Genomic DNA, 26,051 nt, shown 5'->3' on the forward strand with positions numbered 1-26,051 from the left:
CGGCTTTTCCAAAACGTAAACAAAAAAAATAAAAATTAACTACAATGTGCTTATGTAATGAGTTTGACATTTTGGGTATAATTGTTTACAGATTATGTTACTTATTTGATATTCAGGTACAAGTTCATGGCATCATTCTTAGTCCTTATTTTGTCATGGATATTCAGTCTTGTGTCTTGTGGCTTTATGATTAATGAATTGTTGATTATGGTCTCTGTGTGGTTCCCATTTAGTTGATCTAAGCGATTAACTCTGGCATATAAAAACGAAGCAAGATCCGGCCACAATTATTGAATTATACTTCTATACCTTCAATCAAAATTTAACAAGTTCAATCACTTTATATTACTTCACGCACAATGTCAGTTCCATCCACTTACACTCTGAAATCAGGTTATAAGATTCCATCAATTGCAATTGGTGTCTTTAAAACACCAGTTGATGAAGCTACAGCAATTGTTCACAAGGCTCTTCAAGTTGGTTATAGACATATTGATTCTGCTCAAATTTATAAAAATGAAAAACAAAGTATTGATGGTATTGCTAAATGGATCAAAGAAAATCCAGAAAACAATAAAAGAGAAGATGTTTTCTTTACAACCAAAATTTTCAATGATGATCAAGGTTATGAACTTGCAAAAGCTGCTATTGAAAGAAGTTTAGAAAATATTAAAGATATTTCTTCATACATTGATTTAGTTTTAATCCATTCACCAAGAACTGATAAAGATAGAAGATTAGGAACTTGGAAAGCATTACAAGAATATGCTAAAGCTGGTAAAATCCATACAATTGGTGTTTCAAACTTTGGTGCTAGACATTTAGATGAATTGTACGCTTGGGAAGGTTTTGAAATCCCACCTTCAATCAATCAAGTTGAGTTACATCCATGGTTATTAAGAGAAAACTTAGTCAAATATTCCAATGAAAAGGGTATTGTTTTAGAAGCTTATGCACCATTAGTTAGAGGTCAAAAATTTGATGATCCAAAACTTAATGAATTAAGTAAAAAATATGGTAAAACACCAGCTCAAATCTTAATCAGATGGTCTTTACAAAAAGGTTTTGTTACTTTACCAAAAACTGCTAATTTGGATAGATTAGCTTCAAATTTGGATGTTTTCAATTTTGAATTGAGTCAAGAAGATGTTGATTATTTGAGTGATCCTGAAAGTCACTACATTTCTAGTTTACTCTCCAAAGACGACCCAACAGAATTTGAAGGTTAAGTTTATTGCCATATAATTTAATATATTCTGTTAATCAGAGTATCTGATTCTGAATTATTTTGTCGTAGTTGAATAATAATCAAGTATATAATGTGTCAAAAAACGAAGTAATAATAGTGACGAAAAGCAATCTCCAAAACCAAACAAGCAGCATATAAAGACAAAGTATATTCTTCATTTTTTGAAATTTGATACTAACTTCTTCTTAAATAACTCTCTATAATCTAAGTGTTGAAGATGTCAACTTATCGAACACTGAAATCTGGCTACAAAATGCCCTCATTGGCACTTGGGATGTATCACATTGAACCGCAACAATGTACATCCATAGTTAAAGATGCTTTGAAAATCGGGTATAGAGGTTTTGATTCTGCACAATTCTACAAGAATGAAAAACGAACATTTGAAGCAATATCACAATGGATAGAAGAAGATCCTCAAAAGAACAAAAGAGATGATTTATTTTTCACTACTAAGTTATTTGATGGTGTTCAAGGTTATGATATGGCTAAAAAATCAATTTCACGTACTTTAGATAAAGCAAAGCAAGTTGGTTCATATATAGATCAAGCATTGATCTTATCACCTCAAACCAATAAAGAGAAACGTCTTGAAACGTATAGAGCATTACAAGATCTTGTTAAAGATGGCGTGGTACATTCTATAGGTGTTGCAAATTATGGAATCCCTCATATTCAAGAACTTTATGATTGGGATGGGTTAGAAATCGAACCTGATGTTAATCAAGTTGAACTTCATCCATGGTTAATGAGGAAAGAATTGGTAGATTATTGTAATAACAAAGAGATTCAATTGGTTGCGTATTCACCATTAGCAAAAGGTAAGAAATTTAATATGGATGAAAAATTAACAAAACTTGCTAAAAAATATGATAAGACTCAAGGACAAATTTTGATAAGATGGTCAATTCAACAAGGTTTTATTCCATTACCCAAAACTTCAAATCAGGAGAGACTTCTTTCAAACTTTGATGTTTTTGATTGGGAAATTAATGAAGCAGATGCAGAGATCTTAGATCATCCAGAGTTATATTATGTCACTGGATGGGATCCAACAACTTATGAGGATCAATAAGATTTAGTATTCCAATACACGTTTTACCATAACTGACATATCCATCTATGTATATTTAATTAAATTTGTTTTGGATATAACACAAAAAAAAAATGAACAAAAAAAATCTAAAAAAGTTTTGAACATATTGTATTGCAGTCCCAAAATATTTGATTTGTATTTACATGAAGTTTTGAGATTGCACTATTAATTTATGAAAATTTGTTTAATGATTTTAACATCTATTTAAATGTACCATCTTTCGGTATATTATTATCTAATGTTCTTAATGCAACTTGATAAAGTAATAACATAATACTACTTTGAACACTTGTCCATACCAATCTTGGACCAACACCACTAAATAATCCTACTATACCTTCAGTTTTATAAACTATTGATAACCCTCTAATAATTGAAGATGTGTTTAAAATAGCAGGTTGAGCAGTTGATGGAATTGTATAATTCTTGGATGGGATCTTTGTTGGTGATTTGATTTTATTATTACTTGAATGTTGTGATTGATTATTTTGTTGTTGTGGTTGTTGTATATGAATTGATGAAGAAGTTGAATGAGGTGATGGTATAGTGGATGGGTTTTGTGTTTGTATTCTTGTTTTAATAACATCTAATGGTGTGGTTAAAGTACCTGCAAGACCACCTGCAGCAGCACCTGTTAATAATTCTAAATCTATAGTTAAATCATCAACTTTTGAATTTAAACCTTTTGTAAAGAAGGCATATTCTCTAAATTTTTCATAAAATGCAAATTGTAATGCTGAAAATGGTAAATCCCTACATAATGTAGCTTTATAACCATAAAATAAAGTTCCAGGTCCTTCCGTTTTAATCACAGTTTTGAAACCATCAAATAAACCTCTATAATTATAACCTGATTGGAAAAATGGATTATTAAAACGACCTTGTAATTGCATTCTTGTCTTGAGAACCTCACTTGGAACATAAACAAAACTTGAAGCAAAATCACCTAAAAACCCACCAGTAAGATGAGCTAATGTATCATTAAGTTGCCAATCGTGAATCATTAATCTTTTTGTAGTTTCATAAGTTGCAAAAAAAATAGCTGTACTTGGTAAAGATCCCAACATAGCAGCTCCATAACCTCCATAAAGTCCTCGTCTTATACCTTCTTCCACAAATATACTTCTATATGCATTAAACATACTTTTGTATTTTGTTGTAGTTGGTGAACCTTGTTGACGAGTTTTAACGGTATCTAATGAATGCATTACGGAATCACCAACAGCACCACCAAACCCACCTGCAAGCATACAGTTAAGTATTGGACTTTCTTTCTCTTTATTATCTTGAGACTCTAGTAATGGAGTGGTAATCTGTGATTCTTGATCATGATGATGCTCAAACGGCACTTGTGACCCAATCATTTGTTATATATTTTGAAAAAAAAAATTATGATGAATAAATGCAAATTGGTTAATTAACTTCTTTTTTGAAGCTCTGATGAATAATTAATTGATGAAAGATGAATATGAAGTATGTTGTATGTAATTTCCAGTCTGTATTATGAGATTCCAATAGTTATTAATATTTTCCTCTATTTGACTTAAAACCCGGGAACAATTGAAATATATTAAAAATTTATTATAGGTATACTAATGAATGGCAGCCAAAATCGTGCGGAGCGTGAGTCAATTCTTTGTGTGTGTTTCTCTTCTTGTATGTGTTTTTCAGCACTTTATCATCTCCTTCTCTTCAAAAAGCACGATTTGTGTGGTGTTTTGGCGAGTAAACAGTGAATCTTCAAAAGCCATTTCTGAATCTGATCAATAATAAACGCTCAATTCTTTTAGAAAATTTTTGAAACTGGTTTTTTTTCGTTGCGCGCAGCACAAAAATGTTTATTTTTGGTCACGTGAGAGTAAATTTTGAAAAGTTTATATACGATTTGATCTGAATAATCACAACGAGAAGATTGGCTGGTTTTATGTTCTGGTATTGAGCTGTTGTTGGTTGAGGAGTTGGTCATGATGCTTATGAAGAATTGTATTGTGCGAAGAACGATACCCAGAGTATTCCATAGAGGATATAAGGTCTTATCAATAGAGACCAGTTGTGATGATACATGTATCGCACTCATGGAAAGATCTAGTGATAAAGTAGAGTTGATTCAACATATTAAATCAACTTTAGATTCTACTGAGTTTGGTGGGATAGTTCCTACTAAAGCTTTCAATCATCATCAAACAAATTTGGCAAGAATCACAAAAGAACTACTGGAGAACAACAACCTAACAATATCAAATCCACCAGATGTTATATGTGTCACAAGAGGTCCAGGAATGGCTGGATCTTTAGGAGTCGGTATAGAATTTGCAAAAGGTTTATCAGTTGTATATGGGAAACCATTTGTTGGTGTTCATCATATGCTTGGTCATTTATTAGTACCAAGATTTGAAAGCTCTGGTAAACTTCCCCAATTCCCATTCTTAAATCTATTAGTTAGCGGAGGTCATACAATGTTAGTTTTATCCAAAGATTTGTTAAATCATGAAATTCTGTGTAATACTGTGGACATTGCAGCTGGTGATGCTTTAGATAAATGTGCAAGAGAAATAGGTATCAAAGGAAATAATTTGGGTAAAGAATTAGAAATTTTTGTTAATGCCAAACCTGAAGATTGGAACTATAGAAATTTTGATATGCCAAAACCATTATACAACAAGAGAGGAAGAATGTTTATGCCAGCTTATTCATTTGCACCATTCCATGGTGCAGTACAAAGACTTGTGGAGAAAGAAAACTTAAACCTTGAAGATGAAGTAATTAAAAGATGTGTTGGTCATCATATTCAAAAGGCAATATTTGGTCATATGATTGATAAATTAACTCTTGTCTTAGAAAACAATAAGGAAAAATTGAAAGATGTTAGAGATTTTGTTGCTTCAGGTGGTGTTGCATCAAATATTACACTACGGAACATGCTAGATAAAGGTTTGGAATCAACAAGTATTGAAAGAACAACATATCCAAATCCAAGCTTATGCACAGATAATGCTGTTATGATTGGATGGGCTGGTATTGAGTTATATGAAAGTGGACTCACTACTGAATTATCTATCTTTCCAACTCCTAAATGGCCATTATCAGATTTACTAAATGTCCCATATTGGATAAAGAAAGAATAAAGTAACCATACAAACTATCTATATAAAAACTTTCGAGTCTAGAAGCAGAAGTATTAATCTTGTATATATAAAATTTAAAGATGAATGTGGAACATTTCTACATCATAATCGACCATGCAAAAAAAAGTATAATATTGTACATTAAAGATCTCGTGATAGTTTCAGAAAAGCAAACAAGACCTTTTCAATCCCTTTCGGGTATATAAGATTCTCTAATATCTAGTTTCTCAATAAGATTTTTCCAGCTGTCATATTCCAATTGGAAAATTATATGATTTGAAGGCATTTCACGTCTTCTTAAAGTTTCGTTTTCGGCTTCTCTAGCATTTTCAGGCATTGGAGGTAATAAATCTATTGTTGGATAACCTTCTTCATCTTCACCTAACATTAATCTCCCATCTTTTAAAAGGAAACTTGTAAAGAACATATTCTCTATAGATTGTGAAAAAGAGTTTGGATTAATGAAAAATTTGAAAATATTAATTGGTGAACCTTGATATTTTTCATAAAAGACTTCATAACATGATTGAACTTGGTTTGGTGTTTGATTTTGAGATTGACCATTTATATCTTCACCTGTAACCTTTTCAGCTGTTACTTGATCACCAACTGGTTTATCAACAGTTCTTGACTTCACCTTCCTTATTTTCTTTTCAATCTCTAATGGACCTAATAAATGATTTGTTGTAACAGCTTTATTACCTCTTGAGTATAAGAAAGTACCTAATTGAAACCAATTGAATTTTTTAAATTCATGCTGTTTTGAGAAATATTCTTCTGGATCGTCTTCAGCATCTGCATCTGTTTGTAAACTTTGTCTTAATAAGAAAGTCTTTAGCCTCTTTGTGAAATCTTCAGGAGCTAGAACACCACCACTTGCACCTAATTTAATATTTCTAATAGCAATATCTAATAGATCACCACCACTAACTAAATTTCTAGTATCATAAACTTCAATAGTTTTATTTGATGTTTTACCTTTACTTTTTTTGAATAAATCATTAATTTCTAATAAATGTTCTCTGGCGTTTTCTAAACCACCTTCACGGGCAGCTTTAGCACGATCATTTTTCATTCTAGAGTTTATTCTTCTTGCATTGGCTAATATATCTTGTTCCAATGTAGCGTTTGTTGGAGCTGGACCATCATTTTCATTTTCATTTTCTTCTTCATCATCATCTTCTTCTTCTTCTTCTTCATCATCATCTTCTTCTTCTTCTTCTTCTTCTTCTTCTTCACCTTTATCTTCACCTTCAACCTCATCGAAGTCATCGCTTTCCTCTGATGATTCCTCGTATCTCACCTTTTTGGCACTTCTCTCACTGTAATAATCAGACACGCCATTACGCTTGATATTAGCACTCATTTCTCTTGACTGATTCAATACTTTCGTTGACTCTATGGCTGTCTTTCCTATCACTGAAAGTCAAATGGACCGTTATTATTTCGCGTCTCAATTTTTCTTTCATCACCGCGTTATACACGAAAAGTGTTGATATTTCTGATCTGTTTACACTGTGTATGAAGAAAAGTTTTGAATGTAGGAATACATTATACAACAATAAATCTTGCTTGTGTGAAGATTTTGCTTTCGTTTTGCCTCTAATTCCAATATGTCAACTCCAGCAAGAATCAAGGTATGTTCTGCTCTGTTTATCTCTGGACAATTATACTGGCCAGCTACTAACATGTTATTAGCCACTCGATGTGTCAGTCGTTAACAAAATCGCCGCTGGTGAAATCATCATAGCTCCCGCCAATGCTCTCAAAGAAATGATGGAAAACTCTATCGATGCAAAGTCAAGTTCCATTGAAGTTCTTGTGAAAGAAGGGGGTATGAAGCTTCTACAGATTACTGATAATGGTTCTGGTATAGATAAAGAAGATCTTCCCATACTTTGTGAACGGTTTACAACATCTAAATTGTCAACTTTTGAAGATTTAAGCTCCATTGCGACATATGGGTTCAGGGGTGAAGCTTTGGCTAGTATATCTCATATTGCACATTTATCAGTTACCACAAAAACAGAATCAAGTGCGTGTGCTTGGAAAGCTGTATATTCAAATGGTGAATTAACACCATCAAAACCAAATGACACTAAAGATCCAAAGCCAGTTGCTGGTAGAAAGGGGACACAGATTACAGTCGAAGACCTTTTTTATAATGTTCCTTCAAGATTAAGAGCTCTCAAATCTTCAAGTGATGAATTTGGTAAGATCCTAGATGTTATTGGTAGATACGCAGTTCATACAGATGGTGTTGGGTTTGCATGTAAAAGATTTGGGGATGCACATTATTCATTAACCACAAGACCAAACGTGTCAATTAAGGAAAGAATAAGAACTGTTTTTGGATCTCCAATCGCAAATGAATTGATTCCTATTGAGATGGATCCGATCGAAGAATATGGGGTCTTGAAAGTTGCAGGTCAATTTACAAACCCTAATTTCAATAATAAAAAATCAATACAACCAGTTTTCTTTATTAACAATCGTCTTGTGTCCAATGATCCCTTAAAAAGAGCTTTGACCTCTACAGTCAATCATTTCTTACCAAAAGGGCACAAATCTTTCATTTATTTAAGTCTTATAATATCACCAGAAAATGTCGATGTGAATGTCCATCCAACTAAAAGAGAGGTTAGATTTTTGTATGAAGATGAAATTATTGATAGAATTTGTATTTCAGTTCAAGAACAATTTTCCAAAATTGATTCTTCAAGAAGTTTCCCTGCACAATCATTCTTACCGACAAAAAGACAAAGAACAGAAGTTGAAGATGATGAAGAATTCACACCACCAAAAAATGCCACCCCTCAACAAAAAGTCAAAAGATTAGATTATAAATTAGTTAGAACTGATGCTAATCAATCAAAAATCACAAATTATCTTTCTCAATCACAACAACAATCTCAATCACAGTTATCTTTAAATGACTCCCACAATACAGAATTAGATGAAAAGGATGATAGCACTGTCAATGAGTCAACTGACCTAACAACTTTCCAACCACAAGTTACCTCAACTCAGATAAGGACTTCTCAACAAACTCTCAAACCTGCTTCAAATTTAAAGTTTATACCCAAGGATCGAGTTGATGTCAATCTTCAAAGTATTTTAGAGCTACGAGAATCAGTTGAAAAATCAGTTAATAAGGTCTTGACTGAAGTTTTTGCAAATCTATTGTATATCGGTATTGTTGATTCAAAACGTCGTTTATGTGCTATTCAATTTGATGTGAAATTGATGCTTTTAGATTATGCTTCAGTTTTAAACGAATTATTTTATCAGATTGGTCTTTCTGATTTCAGCAATTTTGGTACAATTGTTTTTGAACAAGAATTATCAATTAGAGATTTACTTTCCATGATAACATTTCATGAAAATTTTAAAGAAGGATCGAGAAATATTGATGAAATTATAGACCTTTTAATTAATATGTCTGATATGCTTTTAGAATACTTTTCAATAGAAATAACAGATTGTGACACATCAGATCCAAAAATTAAATCAATCCCATATTTACTGAAAAACTATACGCCTTCAATAGATAAGTTACCTTTATTTCTATATAAATTGGGTGCCAAAGTTGATTGGGAAGATGAAAAGGCATGTCTTGATGGTATTTTAAGACAATTGGCTTTATTTTATATACCTGAGGCCTTTGAAACTAATGAAACTTTATCAGATGATGATCCTGAAAAACCTGAACTCATACAAAAACACCAAGAGCTCAATGATGCTTTAGAAAATGTTTTGATGCCTGTGATTAAAAAGAAGCTTTTAGCTACCAAGAAATTAACTAAGGATGTTGTTGAAATAGCTAATCTTCCAGGTCTTTACAGAGTTTTCGAGCGTTGTTAATAATCGATACAATATAATAGATTATAGTCTATGATTCTTTTATTAATAATACATTTTTTTGTCATACCCCGTTAATTGTCGTATCTATATAATCTATTTAAATTACTTTTGAGCTATGCCCAATTGAAATTATGTCCAAAAATAATTTATTTTGCTTCTTCTGACGACTCTTTTGATTCAAAAAATCTATCTATCAATTTCTTGTCGATTTCAGTCAACCCTTCATCAATAGCGTGTTTCAATAATTGTTCTCTCTTGGCTTGGGCTTTTTCAAAATTGTCAAAACCATGACCACTAGAAACTGAAGGGATCATAATGGAATTTGATTCTTTATTGTAAAATGTTGAAGTAGTATCAATTTTTGGGAATGCATCTTCAGAAATCTCTCCTTCGAATGAGGTCAATTGTTTCTCACTAATCAATTTTCTCAGTATTTGTTTATTTGATTCATCCAATAAGATTTTTGCAGGTAAATTGGATATATCACTCAAGTACTGTGAAAGAGATAATGTTCTCTTCTTAAAATACTCAATCATTTTAATAGGATATTTCATTGAAACTTTTTTGTCTTCTGAAACATCAGTATCATTGTAATAATCAATAACTGGATTAGCAGTTCTAGTACCATCTCTCCCATTGAATGAATACATATAATAAAATCTTGTTTCTGGAAAAATCGCCAGTAAAGCTGAAATTGCAGCATGGAAATAAGAATAAAGGATGTAAACTTCATGAGTATAAGTGCGATTCACATATAGTTGTTCAGGTAAAATTGAGTACCACTTCTTCATAGTGTAAAATAAAACGTGCAAATGGTTGGTTGGTTTCTTAGCTTTAACGTCATCAAAATATTCATTCAATTTTGTAGTAAATCCAACCAAATTATCATAATGACTTTTGTGTTCATCATCCAAGTTTTCATAAATCTCTGATTTAATCAACTTGATTTTGTCTGATAACTCTTTGAAGAAATCTGTGTTATATTCAGCAGTGTGATATGCTTTGATACATTGGACATAATAAATAATAAAAACACCCATGTAATCATTCAATATAGTGGCTTTCTGAAAGAGTTCATCATCCTTAAATTTGGCTATGTTTTCTTCATCTTTTGTTGCTAAAAATTCATTTTTGATATATTGGATGATAAAATTAAAAAAACGACTGGTAGATTCAACATTATCATTCATATTGTGTGAGCCGAAGTAGGTTGTTGGAATAGCAGTTTGAAAAATTTGAAATTTGGAAAATGCAATGTTAACGTTGTCATAAAATACACTAGTATTTGTAATTTCTTTACTCATATGAATTTTAAATTTGTCTAAAAATCTCAAAACTATCTCAAAATCTTTGTTCAGTTGTTTTGTAGCCAAATTTCTGACTTCTTCACTTTTAGTATACTCAGCTAATAAAACAGAGCCTGTTGATAATAGAGATTTGAATAAAACAACGTTGTTACAACTTTCTTCCATAACTTTTTTATGATAACGGTCATACTCTTTATATAACCATTCAGGCTCAAATCCTGATCTAAAACTCTTTATCAATGACCAATCTATCTTTTCCCATGACATATTCAAGAATTTGGTGCATTCTGGATCCAATATAATTTCTGTGAATTGATCTGGAAATTGAACATTTTTATCTGATACTTTAGGATCAATATCTTCATGGTTTTTGATTAAAGTGACCAAACTGTTAAAACTGTCGGATTGTATAGAAAATCTTGAGGCTGGAATTGTCAAACTTGGAGATTTTAGTGAATCTGTTGAACTTGCATTACTTGAAACATCTGAGCTTTCAGATTTTGGTCTTTTTATACCTTCATTTGGACTATTATTCTGTGTAACGCGGGCTGACTCGACGCTAGTTGTAGGTGGTGTTGATTGAATAGGTACTTCTAATGGAGGAAGTACTGGATGTTGTAAGTTGACTTGGATAGGAATTTCTGCACCAGCTGGTCTTGTATTCCATTGTGGTTGATTGACGAAAATCCTTGAAGGCAACCCAGGAGCAGCATAAGGTTGATTTGGATATGGATAATGTGTATTGTCTTGGAATTGAGTATCTTGTGGAGTTCTATTAGCATTTTGGCCTTCGTTTGCATTTTGAACATTCAAACTTTGCAATCTTGCCTGATGAGCATTTTGGGCAGTCTTCAAAGCATCTCTAGCTGCATCATCTAAGGCCAAGTAAGCACAGGATAATCTAGCTCTCGTACAATTTCTGCACTGTGGTAACTGTTCGTCACACTTAATACGACGACTCTTACAAGTTGCACAACCTAAATGTGAATTTCTATGTCTTCTTCTTGAATTTCTAAACCCTTTTTTGGCAGCATTTGGGTTGGCTTCATTTTGAGGTGACAAACTTTGATTGGTTTCTGTGATTGTTGTTGGTGTTTTAGATCTCTTACCATTTGTACTATTTGTAGTTGCAATAGCGTATGGGGGGATTGGGTTCTTTAGTGCTGAATTCAAAGCATCAGTGTATTTTGTGCCAGTAATTTGATTTGAGCCAGTTTCGCCTTGGAAAGCGGTTGCATAAGATCTTGTAGAGGGAGTTGCTAATCCATTTGGGTCAAGATGAGTTGATGGTGGTGGAATTGGTTGCTGTTGTTGTGGAAGTGGAGGCGATACATGCTGTTGATAATATTGAGGAGAGTGGTTATTTGGATCATAACCTGGTGGATAGACATACTGAACCTGGCCATACGCAGGATATTGACCTGGTAGAACATTTGCTGTTGGTGATCCTTGTGGCAAAATTGTTATTTGACCATTCCATATTTGAGCAGGGACTGTTTGATATTGTGGAGGCAATTGTGGGTTCTGTGGATTCACTACCGGTACTGAGACGAGTTGCGTTTGAGGAATGTTTTGTGTGGGTATTTGAGGAAGTTGTTGGATTGGTGGTGGTTGGCTCCAATGATCTCTTTGCAATTGTGATGGTACTTGGGGTTGATTATGTTGTCCTTGTTGATTCTGTTGTTGTTGTTGTTGTTGTTGTTGTTGTTGTTGGTTCGGGGTAGGAAGCCCACTTGAATTTCTGGACCAATTATCCATTTGAATAGTATATATTTATGATAAAGTGATAATGAGTGTTGAAATGTTGTGAAACTTATCTGAATTAAATCTGATCTTTTATTTGATTGATAGTTTACTTCACTAAAGGACCTCAATGAGCTTTCTGTGATTCACAACTTCTTTCCTTCCGGATGATTGCTTTAAAAAAAATACTAATAACCACAAAGATGTATTCTTTTATCAAAAGATATTATTTACCTAAAGATGGAATAAACAAGATTTTGTATTGATGTATAGTTAGATCTGCTTTTGAAGAGCTTTCGACGTTTTGAACAATCAGATTTGAGGTTCTTTTTTCAATTGTATTGCAAACCTTGAACTACTATGGATCAAATTAGCACGAGACTTCCTTTAAGACTTGATCTTTCAGTAATAGGGGTAGTATCAATGAATATAACGTATAGGAACGGGCTTGAAAAGTTTGATTCTCAAATTAATTTTTGTATCGACCATCAAAATTTCAATTATTTTGTGGATAATTGATTCCTTAAAAGGTTTAGTACTCGAAAATTTTACGATGATAAATAGGTTGCAATTATATGGGTCTGAGACCTTCTTTTGAGAGCTAGCTGTTATGCAATTCCAAACATTCTTTGGCATGATGCAATAAACTCTAAAAGTATATTATTAATAGTAATTGTTGGTAAATGCTTTAGAGGTCAGTTTACCAAAATATTTCTTTCTTTTTACGTTGATTGTACATATTCATAGTTGTCAATTTGTTCATGTAAAGCTCTTCTTTTCTTCTTTACGGCCATTTTTTGCTTTTGTGTAGAGGTTCCTGAAAATCGTAAAGTAATTCCGCAGATATATGCAGAATCGCTCTAAAATCAGGTCCTAGGAAGAGTCTAACGTTTAACGCATGTGCTTTTTTCGCAAATTTGCAGAGTTTGAGACTCTAGTGTTGACTAGAAGATTTCAGTATACGCTAGCTCTCAGCTGGTGAGCACTAGCTAAGCAGGATCTCTTAAAGAAGTACACTCAAGCTATAATGAACAAGTTGAAATGCCACCGAAGGGCCCTCAAAATACCGTAATGTAAAAAATAGTTATTTATATGTTTTCAGCTTTCGAAAAAAAATTGCAATGGGTAATCAATGATCATTAATACTCCCAGGCTTTAATCCCAGACCAAGCTGACCATATATATTTTTCACAAGTACTACTAACTTTCGGCTAAAACAATAAATAGGTTTGTTTCAGCCTCACCTTATAAATTCAACTGGAATAATCAGGTACTTAAAATTTCACTTTTACAACCAATATTCCAATATTCCTTAAAGTAGCTAACTCCACCATTTTCAGTTACTTGATATACACTTTCCAGTTTCAACTTTCCAGTACTATAAATCATGATTCATCACACAAAGTACTGTGATTTGACTATAATATTACTATATTAGAATTTGGGTACTAGTGGTTGCAATAGGCTTATTCCCTTAAATGAACAGTATATACATCTCTACATATGACTTTAAAGTTTAATTAATGGACCTTATTTAAAAGAGTAGCTGAATGAGTATGTGAGCCAGGTGCCAGGGTGCCAGGGTCCACTTTAATCCGAATTAATCACATTATTATATTATTTGATAGTTCGTCTCCTCCTTATATATATATCATGTGCGCTTTAAATAGCTAACATTGGTTTTAAACTGGCCAATATATTACATGTGGGAAATCAATAATTTGAACATAGGAAAGCTAGCTAAAGCATTTGAAAGTTAAGTAGGAAGCGAATTGAGAGCTTTTAAGAGATTCGAATCTTGATTAAATATATATTTAGCTGGTGCAGTATTATCTCTCATAGATATATATATATATATATATATAAAGGTACTGGTGGTAATAATTCCGCCCCATTATTCACAAGTTCACTGAGCACTCGTGGATATGATTAACTAAGAGTCTTGACTCTTGACTCTTGAGGCCTACAGGCTACCATGTAAACTTCAAAACCTAACACCTAAAGTACTGAACAGTGAACTCTCAACAGTGAACTTTCAACACTCAACACAGCTGATTATAAATATAATTAATGAAAATTCAAGACTCAAAAATCTATACAAATAGTGACTGCAACAGGATTCGTCATGAATCATGATTCAACATTAATGCTGATCTTAAATTCACATACGGTTCTCGAAAATTGGAATATAACGTAGGTATAAATAGTGCAAGAAGTGTAAAGCCACTTGCGTCTTTTACGCAAATACTGGTCGCGACTCACATATAATTAATAATAAGCTTTACGTGCACTGCTTAGTACTTACCCCTTTTAATTTACGATTTTTTGGTACGCGCTGTTCACAGCTTACTGCTTCTAAGTTCTGACTTCATGAATCTTGATTTCAATTTCTGTTGAAGTACCCTCCAGCTGAGTCTACGGTATACATAGATTGATAAGTATAACATACAAGCTGTATATCAATACTCACGTAGCTCAATAGAGGATGTGCCATATATAAAATATAGACATCTTTTTATTAGCAGCACAAATGTATTGTTGTACCCAGTCTTCAGTGTACTTCACTGTCTAGACTCCTAGAGTCCAAATTAGTCCAAAGCACTCCTAAAATTTACCCAGGGGCCAGCACCCAGCGCCGGCTACTGCCTAAATCAGCCTATACAAGCTAATTCAAAAAAAGAATTTTACGCAGACAGGTGAGATACGAAACTATTATGGCCACTCTTATAGCCAATTTCCAATTAGTAATTACCGTATAACCAGTTACCAAATTAATTTCGAGCTTCATATAATGATATTCAATGCTAATTCCATTCAATCTCTGTTCTTTATAAAAAGTTCAAAGCTTATATCATAGAAAGGGTCGAGCCTAAAGATCTGAATTTTACCATCATTAATACAATTACTGTCAAAAAAGTGAAAGAAAAAATCGACTGCGGGTGCGACCCTATACAAATTGGCGATGGCTCGTGGCTCATTATATTGATCTATATTAGCTTAATAATATATAATTAAGATTAATTTATAATTCATGACGTCCCTGATATATATTACAGCAGCTTCAGTAATCAAAATCTCCGGTCTATGTGCTGGGCTAGTCATATTGCATGCTGTTAATTATATAGAGCTGTTACAATTTAGATTATTTTCATTCGAACTTTAGTGTAACGATATCAAGTAATTTTAAGAGTTCAGATCTCGATTTTTGTACGTTATGTAAATGCTCTAGTTAATAGAAATATACATGTAGGCGTACGACGAATAATTTGAGCGACTCCTTATATATATATATAATTTCCAGCTCTAGCTGTTGGTTCGAAAATTGAAACAGCGCCTTATAATATTTTTAAAATAATCATGATCAATAATTATATACATTCGGCCCTCTACGTCTAGTAATTACTGCCAAGGTACGATTATAGCTTGAGATGAAACCAATCGATCTAAAGTCTTCATCAATATTATTATATTGTATAGTAATTCTCCAATTTCTCATACGTTCAATCTACAGAGCTGTCCAAACTTATACAGTCTGCTTTACAAATTGGATCAACGTATATTACAGTTACAGCGTTGCTGTCGATGTTCAGCGAGGTTTTCTGGTTCATTAAATCCGAGACCTGCAGGTTCTAAAATAATGATCTGCAAAAAATATTTACTATTTTAACGAAGATCTACGACGTAGTACGTGCTACGGACCTACAGGCTACACTTCAACATCGGTACGTCGTACTAGCTGTTTGATATTTATTGGAACCCAGCGTTAACTTGTAAGTTAAAACCAGCTTCTGTATATTTTGAATAAAGAGTATGCTAATAAATAGTGAGGCCAGCCGGTACATTCTTGAAACTAACTTAGATTCATAGAGGAATACATATTATATGATATGGTTCCTAAAGGTTCGAAAAGCCTATATAGGCTATAATTATAACCCTCAGCTACCAAAAATCCCGAGCCGAAAACTTGATCAACGGTGTATCAAACTTCTGGAATCAACCTTGTAAGTTGTCATATGTATAATGTAAGTCTTGAGAAGTAGAACTAGAATCTAGATTGCTCATGACTTATTAGTCCATTTCAAAAAAATCCTAGTAATATATAATCAATATATTAATAATTGCTCATAATTATATGCTATTTATGATTCAAATTAGATCTTGATTCTGTAGTTGGTACTCAGCTTTATGATACCAGTTTAAATTATAATATATAGTAATAAACGATATGACAAATTTAAGGTACAGGCAGCTCTAGCCTTTAACTGTAAACGTCTATTATAAACGCCGTGTAGTATGTACTATGTAACATATTGTATTAACTCTATTGGATGAATTTCTACTTTATTACTTCGATGGTCCATTCTGCTTAACGCTGAGTCCTGAATCCTGGCTGGTGATTCTCCTGTTCTACTTCTAAGCTCCAGCTTGCTACTTGACTGATCTAGTTTAGTCTTGACACTTGAAGTCATGAAATTATATTGGAAGTTGATATATAATTGAGAGTTTGGGGATTAGACACTTTAAAATTATAATTAATTATGATTTCAAACTTTCCTCTTGCAAAATATGTTGATGAATTGTACTATATACTATAGCTCAACAAATTGACCAGTGCTAGATTCATTAATTGCACAACGTCTAGCATTAGGAATACGCATGTAGGAGCATAGTTTTCATCTTGAAATTTGATCTATAACTTGCTTGAAATTGTTAATATTTAGTCGATCCTTTCTATCATATATGAGCCGATTACTTGGTTCATCAACAAATTGGGTGGTGATTAAATATTCATACGCGTTAAATTACACTGGTATACTTGAAATCCATGAGTACTATATTCAATTGAGAGAAGTCGAGGTTGTAAAATCAAATTATAATACATGCTAATTAAATTGCAAACCTCAGCTTGGACGTATTTATTCTCGCGGAACTAGTTAATATGTCTGTTTTATATAATTTTGAGTTGCTTTAAGGGTAATTAAGCTTTAACTCTATATCAATATAAAATATGTTAATGATCTAAATTAAGCAGATAAGTATAATTATATTGTTGGAGATCCTTTGGGCTCGAGATGTTCCAGCCAAGCTTTAATAGAACTTTTCAATGGTACAAGGGCAAATGATGAAGTATTAAGCTTTCCTATCGAGTCACCTATGCTTAAACACTGATAATTTCAATTTCTTAGGGTAATATAATGATTGTAATATGATAATTCGTGTCGATGTTTATATAATCTTTTAAATCTAAGATCTTCGTTTTAGGGACGTAAAATCTAGATAGACCTCAAATCGCATGAAGTCCCCCGAGCAAAACAGATGAGTGAATTCTATTGCGCACTACGCAGATCTTTATTTCTGTTCCTTTTGATCAGCTTATAATTTCTTAAATCTTTACCCACTTAGCGCGTGAAACTTTGACAGCTGAAAATATATCAAAGCCACAAGTGTTATTACAATATATGTGCCAAATCACAGAAGGCGGAGATAAAACACCTCATATAACACATAAGTCTTTCAGTATTATCAATTAAATCATCTTGTTTCCGAACTCTTATAATCTGATCCAACTCAAAGCGCCAACCCGTAAAAAAGCAGGTATTTTTGTTCACCAAGTTTCGAATCTCGATCCCGTAATTTCCAATTTTTGGGCGCAATATGTGTGTTCCGCATTCTGGTACATAGCAGAGCTTCCAATAGTCCACGGAAAACAGACGGTGAAAATTTTGCATATCTTTTTGCGAAAATTTTTGGTCCTGGACTCAAGTTCGAACTTCGGATAGAGACTCAAACTTTCGGCGTAATTATCCTCCCCTTTGTATTTTGGCGGTGAACAAGCTGGCCCCGGCCCCCTTGGTGATACTTGGTGAGCCCAGGGGACAGAGGCCAGAGCCCAGCTCATGAGTGCATTTAATGTAGGGGCCGGCCCCCTAAACAGGCTGCTCCCTTCTAGAGAGAACTACCCATTCAAAAGTTCTGCCTAACTTAAAATTGAGTACTAATTTTACCAATCTTATGGAGTAGTATAATTAAATTACCTGACGCTATTAAAGAGCCATCGATTAGCCTTTTAATTTACTATTGCACATTTATAGAATTGCTAAAGCATATGTGTAAAGCACACCTTCATTGTTTCATGATGTCGACGTTAAAAGTTGAACAGTACATGGCATCATTTGGGCTTTAAATTTCAAGCTTCACAAGATATGTCAGAGTAATTAGTTGTGATTCAATATTATATCCAGTACTGTGGATATGTATAATAACCAGTATCAATATTCATTACTACACGTTATTCATTAAACCATAATAATGTCACATCATGTGCTCGAAAAATTAGTTCTAAAATATATTATACATTATTAATATTTGGACAAGATATGGACATGATATAATAATCATTCAATATATAGTTGAGCTCACAATACCCATGGTTACACATTCATCCCATAAGTGCATGATCAACTTACTATATCTCTATACTATATCTATATAATTAAATCATTAACTCAAGGCTCCTCATGTGTGATATTTTACCCAGTTCGACCACTTTGCTAATAAATAAAAAACGGAATATAGTTTGTACTGGAACTCTCATGGTGAGTCGTTACTTCAACACCAGCGTCGTGTTCTAATATCTCTGCCATGAATTCTGAATCCTGAACCCTGATCTAGTATAAACAAGTTACAAATTACAACAATGTAGCTTTAAAATTGATGCCTATTGTGCTGCATCATCCGGACACCATCGGGTGTTAAAAAAATTGATCGAATTGATAAATAAAAAAAGCTTAAAGCATCAAAATGATTTCCAATCTTTGACATATTCGAACATCAACCATATCAAACGGTTACAAAGTACAAAATATCATAATGGCATCTAGATCTGCTGACTTACAAAACTCCAGTAGTAACATCTCTCCAGAAGAACAGTTATTCGGTCGTCCATATGCCTATTATAAACCAGAAAAATCAAGTGTTTCATCAAAGCTTGTGGTTGCAGCACTAATTGTCGTTGTCGTTGCTGCTCTTGATTTCTTATTAGCTACAAACATTTTAATTTATATTAGAACCATTGAACCAGGTTCCACTAAAGATGCTGTTAGACATACTGCTGTCATTTTAATGTCATTGGCATTAATTTGGGTTTCATATAGATTTATGGTCTGGTACATTAAGAAATTCAAAATTAAAGACAGTATGAAACAAAACAAATTTTACCAAAGAATTGCTAATGAAGTGATAGAGTTAGAGAATTTATTACAAAATCCAGAAGATAACGATAAGAGAACTGATTAGTTTTACGAATGAAAAATTGGTAACTAGTAACTACATATCGTTTTAAAAATAAGGATAAGGAAATTTGATTTTGAACTGTACATAAATTATTTAACAAAGCACATATCCAATATAAATTATTTAATAAATCACATATATCAAATTTATTTATTTTAAAGTATATTTTTTGTCTCATAGTATTACATATTAGCTCTTGAACTTTGAGAATTCTGAGTTATAAATTTTCATGATTATGAACTTTATTAATTTTGGTTCAATTTAGCCTGTCTTTCTTGCCCAATATACAAAATTTAATCTCAAGGTACTGGTACGTCGATGAATTAAACCTTTGTAGATTGTATCAAAGTGCCATATTATCTTATATATATATTCAAATACTAGATACTTTCATATGGAATATTCTTGACGGTTTTCGGAGATTCTTCAGAGTTTAGTATTAGGCTCGTCTGGTTGTCGGTCTTGGGACTACAATCCTAATTAATGTGGAAGCAGCACAGCTAGGCTCGAGATAGTTTATAATAATGTTAAGCTTAAATTAAACTAATTTCCACAGAGTTAACCTAAAGTAGTTATCATCGTATATTGCAAATCAGAAACATGGATCGACAGGTAAACTGGCGTTTAACGGCCACTAAAAACAAGACATCGTAGAGGCTAGAGTATGTGACGTATATAACTCATAACTTATAACTTATAAGTTATTAAAGCTCAAGAGTCAAAGATATTGTCACTACGCTAATTAAATTTAAATCAGTGTACAAATCTCTAGAGTATGGAGGATTGAAATTTGAAACTAGTATAGCTTCTTATTGCGTGGCGCCAAAATATCAAAGTTGTTGAAGTTTCATGTTAGTTGATATCTGAAATCTGGATCCTGTGCGTAGTTGTAAATATATGATGTGGCAAGTTTCATTTTACATATAGTATATATATCTAGATTCTACTTGATATACAAGAAGAAGAAATATATAAAGGTTGGTGGTACTCATAATTCGAACCTCCAGGTGGAACTTTCGCAAATTAATAGGGTTTATGTAACGATTATAAGTAACTGGTTATAACATTACGAGAATATACATAGGTGTGTACCTACATCCCTACATCGATCATATTGAAGCCCACAGCTAGTGCATGTAGTACCTTATTGTTGAAGTGTTGCAAATCATAATTTCAGATGGATAAAACTTGTATAATTCAGTGATAATTATTGGCAGAAGCGCATATTATCCAGGTCTCCAGTTGAAACTTGTGACTTGGGTAATTGCTTGTTAGAGTAAGATGTCTTATTTTGTGATCTGTGAAGTAGCCAATGTTATAGCGTTATAGCATATGTGAGCATTCGTAAACCCACAACTCGTAAAATTAACGTAGTGATCACTACTCGATTTTTGAACAATTCTTTAATTCAAATATGAGATTTAGAGGACTCGACTTTCACATCCACCAAGTATTTTAATTTGGTGTGGAATGTAGCCTTTAAATCATTTTTAACGAGTAATTTTATGTTGTTAAATCACGTATATAGAATTTCAAGAACTTCCTTAATACATGATACATGATATGGTATTTTCAAAATGAGCCCCAGCCAAGAATTTGACCCTTATCTATGATTACCTATGGTTATGGTATGGTTAATATGAAATTAATTGATGAAAATTTTGGTAAAAGCATTAATTAGGTCATGATATTCATGTCTACTATTATATCGATTCACGATTCAATTAGAGCTTAGAAGATACTACTACTAGCCTGTCTTTTAGCATTTTGTTCACCGTCTCGGTATTTCAACATGCTTAATTCAGCAGCATATACATTCTAGGTTAAATCGGGTTCTTAACGTAGAATTTACTCTTTCTTAACGTAGAATTTACTCTTTTAAAATGACAAATCACTCGAGTCTTTAAGCAGCATTGGGTTTTTCACATAAAGCATAAAGATACTTCAAAAACCTTCAAATCAAAACCTTATAAACTTGAAAATCTTGAGTCCTGACTCCTGAGGATTTGAAATTTCATGGCCTCCTTTTTGGTACGATCCAAGTACGTACTCGATATACGCTAAGGCAGAAAACCACAACCTCTGGTATACGTAAAATGAAATTACACTAGTTGAATAAATTATCTACCAAATTTCAGTTAATTCACTAGTATCAATTAGATTCTCATAACCATACACAGGCAGCAAGTGTATGGTAACAGATTCTGATACTTTATAAAAATACTTTAACGTAAACTTTCTTCAGTTTAACAGGCCTGAGTTCCAATATTCAGGTAATAAGTGAATGTGATCACGAATAGCATAACATTCCCAAAATCATATACTTGGACTAGAAATATCAAATACATAACGACGTCATTGATTATCTTTGACGTCTTTTTACTTTAATTTTAAAATTTAGTATAACTTGAGGCCAGATTGATGCTAAGCTCATGATTGATATATCACACCAGAAAATCGAAAAAAGACAATATCCTCGAAGCTTAAATTAATGACTATTGAATGCATTATAGAGAGATATAAGTTATTTATAATGAGTATATATCCTTGGCTAGCTAGCTATCTAATTTATGATAATTTAACATGAAATGTATTCTACCAAATTTAACGACGTAACATCTAGGCATCATCGTCTTTTATTATATCTTTAAAGGCTGTTTAGTAATCCTAGTGTATACTCACAATGCTTCGATCAAAGTTAATTAGCTGTAGTATACATGAACTTATCTAAAAGTAGGTTTCACAATATATAATTATGAGATCGTTATCCCCGATAAATTTGAATAGCGCCGCCTGTCGCCGAGATTCGATTTCGAAGTATCAAAAAGCTGAATATTTACATCATTTATACTAGTTTTCTTCTCAAATATAGATGAAATACTCTTTCCATTATAAATAATTATTTTATTATTATTTAAAGCTTAGATCATGGAAAAAAAATTTGATGTTTTTCTCAATCTCATAAATTTTAATTTAACTTCACAGGTGTATAATTACAAAAATTACAAATTTCTTTTTTGTCGAATTAGCTAAAACTATCTACATGATTCAATAAATATAGCCAAAATACCCTTTAATATATAATAAAACTAATTACTCACCTTTCAATTACTTGTTTTATTTGAGTTTAAACATTTTAATAAATGTAATTACATAACAAATTACATAACGATATTTCATGTTAAGGCCACCAGATCTATGGCATGTGTGATATTTAAATTTTTTTAATGAACAATTTTTTTCAACAACTTTAAATTTATGTTAAAAAGGTAGCCAGGTTTGGTCTTTCAACTCGTCATAACATGGAATATGTTCTGATTGGTTGGTAGTTCCTTGTTATGCTGTGGGTTTTAAGTTCCTTATCTGGTTAGTTGTTAATCTTGGGGTTTTGAATTGGAAGGGTGTGAAGTTTTTCGTTGGGCTTCATTTGTTGAATATTAGAGGATAAATTTCAATTTTAACAATGCTTTTTATTCAAATGTTTTGATATGTTATTTATGTTAATTATCTGATGCTGAATGCTTGGGGTATTTCGTTGGGCCCTAGACATTCGATGGTTTTGTTTTTCAGGTTTAATGCTAAAGTTTCAAATGATTATTTATTAGTGTGAAGTAATTAAAGAGGAGAGGGTTTTTGATACTTTCCCCCATGTTCTGTGACTCTTTAATCTCACATTTAATCATGATCATTTTGTTTTTTAAAATAATTGTTTAAAGTCTCATCAAGTTTTGGATTTTATGATATTACACTGAAATTTTTAATGTGGGTTTTAGTGTTTATCAGATCCAAACATTGTTGAATTAAAGATGTGATTTTTTTCAATTATTTACCTGAAATGATACCATTATACATTAGAATCATGGTATTTTTATTGTTATAGAGCTATCAATACTAGAATATTTATCATCTTTAGTGATTTTTTTATTTTAGGGTTCTTTTATCATTTGAGTTTTTTCCCAATATTAGAATTTTATTTTTTTAATGCTGAAGAATGGTTTACTTTTTTTTTTAATTTAATATCAGTCATCATGTGGTATTATTATTATCACATTTTTTGTTTCTCAAATCATTGTTTTGCTGGTATTTTCCTGTGCTTCATTTTTTTTTCAATTTGCTTAAATATCATCATTATGTTTTCGTCGGTTTGTCTTTTAAAATTTATATCATTATTTTTTATGGTTTATTGATGGTTTCTGAATTATTCATTAATTACTTTATCAGATAGTATATTAAAAATTCATTTCCAGATCAATTTTTTTTTGTGAAGAATTATTTCAAGATTGAAATAAAGTCAATGAAGGATTTGAGCTATACTTAAACATATTTGAATGTCATATGAAGGTTTTTGGTTCCTTTCTTCATTATGCATTTGTTGTTTTTACTCTTGGATTTTTTTAGGGTGGTCCATTATAAAGAGTACGTCAGGTTTTGGTGTCTACTGTCGTTGTATTCAACAAAAAATATTGTTTCCTTTGTTTCCAAATCCAATCATTTCTCTTTATTTTCAATTTTTTTTAAAACTTTTATTCTAAAGGTTGAAATGGGTTATTTTTTTTTATTCAATACTTTTCTTGATTTAACTTGTTTCATTCACCAAAATCACGCATTATAAATTACAAAGTCCCCAGAAGTTCTCCAAATTTTACCTTTATCAATCATTTCAATTACATTGAACTTATTAATTATTATATCCAATTGCTTAAGTGATTTGTCTGTTGATAATCAAGTTATCACCTTTTGTACTATACTAGTGTGTTTTTTCGTGGCAACTTTTGAACCTAGTGATTTATCCCAAAGAAATAATCAATTTTATTATAATGATTTTTGAATTTAATTTATGCTTATGCTTTACAACTATATATATCGGATTCCACCAAAAGATTTTTATTTAACCGAACCAAGAACTCTTAATTGAGCTTTACAAGAACAAAAAAGACAATATGCACTCCACACATATGTGCAATATCTTCAATTTTAACTAATAATGCTGGTCAATCACAAGGAAACCATGCATCCATATAACTAATAATGCTGGTCAATCACAATGGAAACCATGCATCCATATAACTAATAATGCTGGTCAATCACAAAGGAAACCATGCGATCATTTCACCGCCAATACAATGCTGCTCATTAAAGCACAATTATTTCAAAGAGCGATCAATTCAATGCTCATATTTTCAATGCTGTACCAAGGTTTACAGAATTCCAATTATAATCTATTTCCATATATCCATATATTTCATTTTCAAAAAGCTAATTAATCATTCAAAATCATATATATTAAAATGTTATCAAACATTACAGAATTTTCCAAATCATTATCTAAGCACTTTTCATATATAAATTAATGATAATTGAATGTCATACAAATAATTGAACCAAGTTTAGGTCCTTGATATTTGGGTGCTGACTTTATTAATCTTTATCATTGCAGGTTTTGAATTTAACTACCTTTAAACGAAAGTTCATCAAGGAAATCAATTATTAGACTACAGATTTTAGTGGTTTATTTTTTTTTTAACAAATTAGACTAATTTTATTTTGGTTGATATTTAAGTCAATTTTTATAAATTTGTTCATTATTATCACTAGTTGATCAATTTTTTGTGGAATGAATTATAATGATAATTTGATACATACTCATGACTGATTTAGCTTCTTGTAAGATGTATCATACTATACCTAGAATTTTCACGTATTCAATATCCATCATTTTAGTGGTATTTGGACTTGATAAGGGTGACAGCTGCTCGCATGTAACACTATAAGACATAGTTAAGCGCACCGATTACCGAATTTGTACAACATGCGCTCTAAAATCAACTATCAAAATAACCACAGTGCACCGGTCGCTCTGGGCTCCTTCTAGACACTGGACATCGGACGGTCTATTAAAAGGTAATTCTGCCTAGAGTACTTCCTACTGTCTGCCTACGTTCTGTGCCTGGCTTATTGATTTTTCAAGAGAGGAGTCTACAAAAGCTTAATTAATTTGATTTATGAGTTCCAACTTCTGAGTAATTTAACAACAGTCATACTGAATGATCTCAGTAGTACTCACAGTCTACCCAGTCCATTCAGTCCCACTTTAACACACTGAGCATAAATTTACAAAATGCTTACAATCAGATCTTTTTTAGTTCTGATATTCTGATAACGGGATTTGGTGGGCGCGGGATCGAAACGAATTCAAACATTTTAATATGGAGTTATCAGCCGGTCATCTCAAGATAAAGTCTTGATTCCACTTCAATCATTGCTATATAAAAGAGTTAAATGGAACTCAATTGATCTTGAAATACTTAGTTATCAACTCAATTCAACTTTCTAACAATTCATACAACACATCAACTATTTATCAAACACACATA

General features: G+C 32.1%; 8 protein-coding genes across 8 annotated transcripts; 5 read left to right on the forward strand and 3 right to left on the reverse strand.

Moving 5' to 3' along the window:
- Positions 1-359: 359 nt before the first annotated feature.
- BN7_2163 (aldo/keto reductase family protein) lies at positions 360-1,229 on the forward strand (the record flags this gene model as incomplete). Its single annotated transcript, XM_011277221.1, has 1 exon — positions 360-1,229. The coding sequence occupies one exon, from the start codon at positions 360-362 to the stop codon at positions 1,227-1,229; it is 870 nt and encodes a 289-aa protein (XP_011275523.1).
- A 237-nt stretch (positions 1,230-1,466) lies between these two features.
- On the forward strand, positions 1,467-2,324 carry BN7_2164 (aldo/keto reductase family protein; the record flags this gene model as incomplete). Its single annotated transcript, XM_011277222.1, has 1 exon — positions 1,467-2,324. The coding sequence occupies one exon, from the start codon at positions 1,467-1,469 to the stop codon at positions 2,322-2,324; it is 858 nt and encodes a 285-aa protein (XP_011275524.1).
- Positions 2,325-2,545: 221 nt separating this feature from the next.
- On the reverse strand, positions 2,546-3,709 carry MME1 (Mme1p; the record flags this gene model as incomplete). The annotated part of the gene is made up of 1 exon (XM_011277223.1): positions 2,546-3,709. The coding sequence occupies one exon, from the start codon at positions 3,707-3,709 to the stop codon at positions 2,546-2,548; it is 1,164 nt and encodes a 387-aa protein (XP_011275525.1).
- A 600-nt stretch (positions 3,710-4,309) lies between these two features.
- On the forward strand, positions 4,310-5,470 carry QRI7 (putative N(6)-L-threonylcarbamoyladenine synthase; the record flags this gene model as incomplete). The annotated part of the gene is made up of 1 exon (XM_011277224.1): positions 4,310-5,470. The coding sequence occupies one exon, from the start codon at positions 4,310-4,312 to the stop codon at positions 5,468-5,470; it is 1,161 nt and encodes a 386-aa protein (XP_011275526.1).
- Positions 5,471-5,654: 184 nt separating this feature from the next.
- On the reverse strand, positions 5,655-6,836 carry NSE4 (Smc5-Smc6 complex subunit NSE4; the record flags this gene model as incomplete). The annotated part of the gene is made up of 1 exon (XM_011277225.1): positions 5,655-6,836. The coding sequence occupies one exon, from the start codon at positions 6,834-6,836 to the stop codon at positions 5,655-5,657; it is 1,182 nt and encodes a 393-aa protein (XP_011275527.1).
- A 247-nt stretch (positions 6,837-7,083) lies between these two features.
- Positions 7,084-9,334, forward strand: MLH1 (mismatch repair ATPase MLH1; the record flags this gene model as incomplete). Its single annotated transcript, XM_011277226.1, has 2 exons — positions 7,084-7,107; positions 7,169-9,334. The coding sequence occupies 2 exons, from the start codon at positions 7,084-7,086 to the stop codon at positions 9,332-9,334; spliced, it is 2,190 nt and encodes a 729-aa protein (XP_011275528.1).
- Positions 9,335-9,480: 146 nt separating this feature from the next.
- On the reverse strand, positions 9,481-12,399 carry BN7_2169 (SSWI/SNF chromatin-remodeling complex subunit; the record flags this gene model as incomplete). The annotated part of the gene is made up of 1 exon (XM_011277227.1): positions 9,481-12,399. One exon carries the CDS (start codon positions 12,397-12,399, stop codon positions 9,481-9,483), a length of 2,919 nt encoding a protein of 972 aa, XP_011275529.1.
- A 6,855-nt stretch (positions 12,400-19,254) lies between these two features.
- Positions 19,255-19,680, forward strand: BN7_2170 (uncharacterized protein; the record flags this gene model as incomplete). The annotated part of the gene is made up of 1 exon (XM_011277228.1): positions 19,255-19,680. The coding sequence occupies one exon, from the start codon at positions 19,255-19,257 to the stop codon at positions 19,678-19,680; it is 426 nt and encodes a 141-aa protein (XP_011275530.1).
- Between the last annotated feature and the right edge of the window lie 6,371 nt (positions 19,681-26,051).

The sequence above is a fragment of the Wickerhamomyces ciferrii genome, contig 00049 (genome assembly GCF_000313485.1).
Source record: "Wickerhamomyces ciferrii WGS project CAIF00000000 data, strain NRRL Y-1031 F-60-10, contig 00049, whole genome shotgun sequence".
NCBI classification, from domain to species: Eukaryota; Fungi; Ascomycota; class Saccharomycetes; order Phaffomycetales; family Wickerhamomycetaceae; genus Hansenula; species Hansenula ciferrii.